Genomic DNA, 6,465 nt, shown 5'->3' with positions numbered 1-6,465 from the left:
GTCGCGGGGTGCGTAGAGCCTAAACTATAATTAGTTTTAAAAAGAGAGAAAAAAAAAGGAAAAGCCTATCCCTTTTTTTTTTCCGGGTAGTGTTCTAATTCAATCTTAGTCATAAGAATGGGCCAACTGGTACATTGTGATATGCATCATGCTGATATGTATCCATTTCTATCAATAAAAATGATAAAAAAATTATTAAAATACAAATGGTATAAGAAAACCAAGCCTGATCTAAAAAAAATTCAAGTGCTTTTCAAACACTGTGTTATCGGCTTAACGCAAAATGCTTGTACACTTTTTTTTTTAATTAATAGTAGCTAGATATATGCTTTTTAATTTTTTTCCCCTTTTAATACAAACGGGGAAAACGTTTTTTAAAACATAAAGGTCCTCACAGTCTATCATTAGCTACATCTTTTTGTATGATACTTACAATCCCAAATTTATTAATATCTTCTAAACAATTACATATCCATGTACATACTACTATACTATATCACAGGTTCATCATTACTATATATTTTTCACATCTCTAATGTTTCTAGAATAACATGCTACTAATCTGAAGATGAATGGATTGGATTACAAGAACAAAAATGGACTCCGAAGCTTATACCACCCACCCAAAGGAACAAAGTGAATGGCAATTCAAGGTTTCATACAATGTAGGTCTGCTTCAAATTCTTCCGACCACGCTTCCCTCTGGGATTTGCAGTAATCAAGGCATTCACAAGTTCAGAGTCCTCTTCGGTAATCAGTATATTTGCTTTGCTCGGGTCAGTGAGCAGCAGCTTCGCCACGAGATATCCTGCAATCGACCAAGTCTGGAACAGTCGCGATTGCTTTCCAATGAACCGAGATCTCTTTGTGTCATAGTATTCCGGCCACTTGTCTCTGGATATTCTTCTCTCAGCAATTTCAACAGCTTTTGCAGCAATGTGAGGTCTATTCATCTTTATGCATGCAACAGTGAGCTGCAATAATAGTGATTAAACAAAATCCTCAAACCTTCATAAAACTCAAACAGTGTAATTTATCACTAATTAATAAAATTATTGTTTGTCATGAGTGACTTGGCCAATATAGCTAACCTGCCATAGCAATGTTGGCCAGGAGCCTGCATTATGGTAGGACCAAGGCCTGTAAAAAAAATAGAATGGCACAATAAAATCATTTGATGAACATTTCGATAAACCAGACATCGGAAAAGCACCATAGAAAAGATATAATACGTGTTCTTAGGATCGCTGCCTGTGATTATCTGCCACTCCTGACCTTCGAGAGCAGGATAACAGATCTTGAATGGCATCTCTGCTACCAAATCCGACCATTTGGCTTCAATGAGGTCCAATATTGCATGTGATTGCTCCATCGTGGCCAAGCTGTTTACCACGGACCACAAGTTTCCAAGTGAAAAGAATCGAAAATCCATGTGAGCCGGTTGCAGGTTACCAATAAGATAACCTCCTTTGTTTGGCATCCATTCTACTAACCAAGGAGAAATCTGGTCTGGGTATATGTTGAACTTGTTAACTGCATCATATGAGTACTCCTCTGTCTTATACCGATAAATCTCATTTAACTTTTTCATATCAATCCAGTAATATTCTCTAATATGAAATGAAAGAGCTACTAGACGATTGTTCAATGCTCGTATAAGATCTGCTGATCCGTCTTCCGGAGTAAGCATCTCCCGAGCACAAAGTAAGGCAGAATAAAATAGTGCCTGGGGAAAAAAATGAAGAAAAAATAAATGCAATGGAATACGCATTGGAGAAGCTCACTTGATCACTATTTAATCTTTGGTTGCAAATATTTAATACAAGATACTTCTCATAATAAAATAAGAAACTCATTTAGAATACATAAAATTCAATATTTTCCAATGATTAATACATTCTACATTATGAGGTTTTCTCCTTCCCAGGAGATGAAAATTGATTCTCAAAGCTAGTCATAGAAATTAGTTTATTACAATGATAGGGATTTTAAAAGTTAAATGGATTCCAAAATCGAAACTCACAGATAAAGTTAAAATTCTTTACTTTTGCCAACTGTGGCAGAAACAATTTGAAGTTTCACCTGTTAGCATGGGATGATATTAATATCAACCACTTACACATAATAATAGTTAGTAACAATTAAATACTAACATCATCAACATACTATGAAAGAAGATAAAGCTCATTCTAATTAGAATAAGGGATAGGAATGTTGTTCCCAATCTTGCATAAGATAATCTGTTTCTTCTTCATGCCAAATAGCACATATAAAAACATCATTTTTGCTCTATAAGGAAATGCACAACCATGAATAAGCATAAAGTTTTCTTTTTTATCTTTAAATAAGTACCAATTAATTAATACTTAAAATTGAAGAAAGACAGGAAATTCTCTGTACCTGAATCTCCAAAGGATGCCCGTGAATTCCCATTCTCCGATCTATCATGCAAGAACCATCAGTTACTAATAGCGTTGGAAACATGTCAAAACCATCGGCAAGGCACAATCTCAAAATCATCTTAATTCCTGTTTGCACATCAATCCTCTCCTGAACAGACAGATCACCGGAGCATTTTCCATAAGCTCGTAATAAAATAATCCACCACAATCCTAAAGATCACATAAGAAATAAGTTTAGAAATCTAAGGAATGTTATGTTAAGTTTCTTCTGCCATTTAAAACAGAGTTTACTGATCCGAATACTTATTTTACCGGAGTCAACTGGAGCAACACGGCCAATTGCTGCCTCACCAAAGTCAGGATCCAAAACCTCTTCTGTTGCAGAATCATCACCATCTAGAGGAACAGTCCTAACCTTAAAACTAGCAGGCATCAAACCTTGTCCAGGACTATGACAATCCATTGTTTTCTCCCAGCTCTGAAATTTAGATAAATGAATTCGAGCATATCAGAAATAAGACAGCTAAGATTCTGTGGTTCCCACTGGGTCAATTATATGCAATTAATGATCTAAAGAGGGGGAAAATGTTTTTAGCCAAATCAAGACAATGCACAAAGTGGAATCACTGTACTTCCACTTCAGCAAAATCTAATTAGGAATGTAATTTGACAAGGTTGTATTAAATGTTGCTAGGGCAAGTTATCAGGATCATAAGACTACTATGACTTTACCTGCAATTGAAGTGTATAAAGGATAAAATTGCGAACAATATCATGCTCGCCCTTCAATAGGAAAGCTATTCCAGAAGGAATGAAATCTCGAATGAAGACCTGGTCATAATTTAAAACATTGGAACTGGTTGGATCCTTTGCAGCAATAGTTCCTATAGGACTGCCACAATAATGAACTATAGATTCCCTTAGTAGATCCCATGCTTCTTCCTCAATGGAGAAGCTATCTGGGATAGTTCCATTTGCAATCTTAGATGTCAAAACCTTTTCTTGTTTCAGTTGTTGAACATCTTGGAACTCAATAATAGACTTTGCATTCGCCAAGTTGTTTACTGAATTTGATGTTTCAATATTATTCACAAACCATGCTCCATTTCCATCTCCTGCAGTTATGCCACTTGCACTCTCTGATTGCTGGCATTTGCATGTCTGCAACCATGACCCACTATAGTTCATATAATTGACCAAACTAACACCCATCGGTCGAAGTTGATGAATTCTTCGTAACTGACTTAGAAGCATGCTAGAACACCTTATCGAATGCCTATGCCTTGGGGGTTTTTTCTTCACACATTTTACTTGAAATGTGGAATGTAATGTCAAATCCGAAGAGTTCACAAGGTACTCACTGTAACCAGTTTGAGTCACAGGCCTGCACAGAACCTGAACAACTGCCTTTGATGCTCCCAATGACATATCGCTTTGAAAGAAGGACCGTAACGGCTTAACTAAATATGCTACCTATATTCATTACATAAATTACAGTAAGTCAGAAACTACTTATGGAATATTCAGCAAAATTGGATGCCAACGAGAATCGAATCCATCTAGTAAAAGATCCAAAAATAATCATATACTGCAATTTGTAAGAGAATGGAAGAAACACTATATCTTAAAGCCATATCTGGAATTTAAAATCATTCTTTTTCACACAAAAACACCCCGCAAAAAAACCGAGCGGAGTGATCAACATAAAAGTTTTCTCATAAACCAAGTCAAGATCACAGTGACAACAGAAAAGCTTGCTCAACAGTTTCTCGATTAAGCATCTTAGCTGAAACTGACCTAAAATATTTTTTTTCCAAAAAAAAAAAAGACAAAACTAGATGCTACCGTTGCCCAGAATTCAGCGAAAAGGGAATTTAACATTAAAATAAAAAATAATATATTATCTAAACAAAATCTTACAACACACTCAATTCAAATATCAACAGACACATGAAGAGATGGAAATGGCAAGACGCATAAACAGATTTCATTACTAGAACAAGGGAAAAAAAAAAAAAAAGAAGCAGCAGCATGACACGTGGAAGTGTGGTCCAAAGCATAATTCGTTGGTAGGAAGCAGAGACATGCGAGATTGAGAAAGCAGTCTCTTGTTCTGAATGGGCTAACCTTAGAGCAGATGGAGACTATGGTAGCTCGTGCTCCTGGATCTTCAGATATTCTAATTACAAAAGACGTATCATCATAAAAAACCGCACGTTAATGTCCCGTCTCGGTTAACCCTTTTTCAGTTCTTCTTTTCCTTTTTTTAAAGAAAAATGATTTCTTATTATATTATAATTATAATATCATGAATTATGATTTTTTTTTTTAATAACAAAAATTATTCAGTATTCACTTTTCCCTCTATGGCACGTGACATTCTGACATTACCTCTGCGCCTCAAAAATAAATTAAAAGAAATTCAGGATTTTGTGCACCACAAAAACATGCCGATTGGGGGATTTCAGATTTCTTGCAAACTACATGTCTTCATTAATTTTTTGTTTAATCCGACCCGGAAATTAAATTTATGGTTGTGGATTGAATTGGATCTCCTTCCTCTTAATCCAACCCAATTCACTCATCAGTATTAATGCAGTACTGGGTTAATAAAAATGTAGAATTCAAGTCCCAAAAAGCGAAAAAGAGGTGCTCTCCATCAGGAAACAACAGATGGGCCAGGAAATAAAATATATTTCTTGAAAATACTATTTGTATTCTTGTATGTTACACACTACGGATTTTTTATTTAAATAAATAAAATAAATGTAATAATTACTAAAATAAATAATTATAAAATTAATTATCGATTTAAATTTTTTTATCTTATCTCGTTTACATTATAAACGAAATATATGAACAAGATAAGACACGTCGACATAACACATGTATATCTTGTTTATACGGTAAACGAGATAGAAGAAGACAAATTTGATGTGGCTATAAAAAGATGTGTAATCCTTGGCATTCTCCACAAACATTTCCTATCATTTTTTCTGTTTCGTTTTTCTCACGAAAACAAGTGTACAATGGCCAGTTACAGTGTATACATAGTTGTGCTTGTTTATTCCAATTTTCATATGAAAAATGGCTATAACGGGGTGACATTAGAGTGCGAGGATTTGATATTATTTCGAACTCAGCGTGTGAATACGTTGTTGGATTTGAAGAGTTTGATATTGAGCAAGTTCGGTGGTACAGCAGTGAGGGAGATCGGAAAGGTAGGGTACAGGTTGCTGGCACCCATGGGTAATAGAATCTTCCAGTTTCGACTATTCTGATTTCAAGGGGACGAGCATGTGCGACTGATGTTCGACATCTATGGGAAGATCATGACGGAACAGATAATGGAGATTTCCGCCGAGGTGGGAGATAGTGGTCGTGGTGGTTCTGTACACTCAACCTATGTACAGGACGACCAATCTCTCGCACCACCGCCCATTCATGTCGCCATTCCAGTGGATGAGGCGGATGAGAGCGAGGAGGAGTCGGATGAAGATTACATGGTGGATAGTGCGGACAGTGATTCTTCCGAAGGTGGTGATGAGGATGAGTTTGTGCCAGAGACGCCTGCCCAGACTATGGTGCACCATGTGCTGCCTCCACTTCACCCAATTCCGACGCTATCAGCGGTGCAAAGTCAATATCATAGTCTGGATCTGGACGCCATGTATGAGAGGACTCCATTTTCTGACACAGGTGAAGAGGATTACCACCTAGACGGCGGGATAGAGTTTTGTGTCGGCCACAGGTTTAAAAGCCGAGAGGCAGTGTTCAGGGTGTGAAGAACTACAGTATTCGTAGGAGTGCTGAGTACCGAATTATCGAATCGGACCGGTTAAAGTACCATGTGCAATGCTGTCAAGCTGACAATGGGTGTTAATGGAGCCTTCATGTGGCCATTTGGCAGAATCTCAGATACTGGTAAGTTCGACTTTAATTGTGCTTTTGAGTACTTCTATATGATATATTAAGTGGGTTTGAGATATGGCTGAAGCAATACTGTTATGTTGTGTTCAGGGAGGTTCGGAGGGTTGGTGGAGCGCACAGTTGTCTAGCACCC

The 6,465-nt window shown here is 36.8% G+C and overlaps 1 protein-coding gene across 1 annotated transcript; it reads right to left on the bottom strand.

The window, feature by feature from the left end:
* Positions 372-4,680, bottom strand: LOC107631147 (neutral/alkaline invertase 3, chloroplastic). The gene is made up of 7 exons (XM_016334492.2): positions 4,530-4,680; positions 3,135-3,875; positions 2,715-2,880; positions 2,401-2,612; positions 1,233-1,726; positions 1,092-1,140; positions 372-974 (listed from the first exon to the last, which is right to left on the bottom strand). The coding sequence occupies exons 2-7, from the start codon at positions 3,828-3,830 to the stop codon at positions 657-659; spliced, it is 1,935 nt and encodes a 644-aa protein (XP_016189978.1). The 5' UTR covers positions 3,831-3,875; positions 4,530-4,680; the 3' UTR covers positions 372-656.

The sequence above is a fragment of the Arachis ipaensis genome, chromosome B03 (assembly GCF_000816755.2).
Source record: "Arachis ipaensis cultivar K30076 chromosome B03, Araip1.1, whole genome shotgun sequence".
In the NCBI taxonomy this organism is placed as follows: domain Eukaryota; kingdom Viridiplantae; phylum Streptophyta; class Magnoliopsida; order Fabales; family Fabaceae; genus Arachis; species Arachis ipaensis.
Note: the sequence above shows the minus strand (reverse complement) of the source record. Positions and strands in the feature narration are given on the sequence as shown.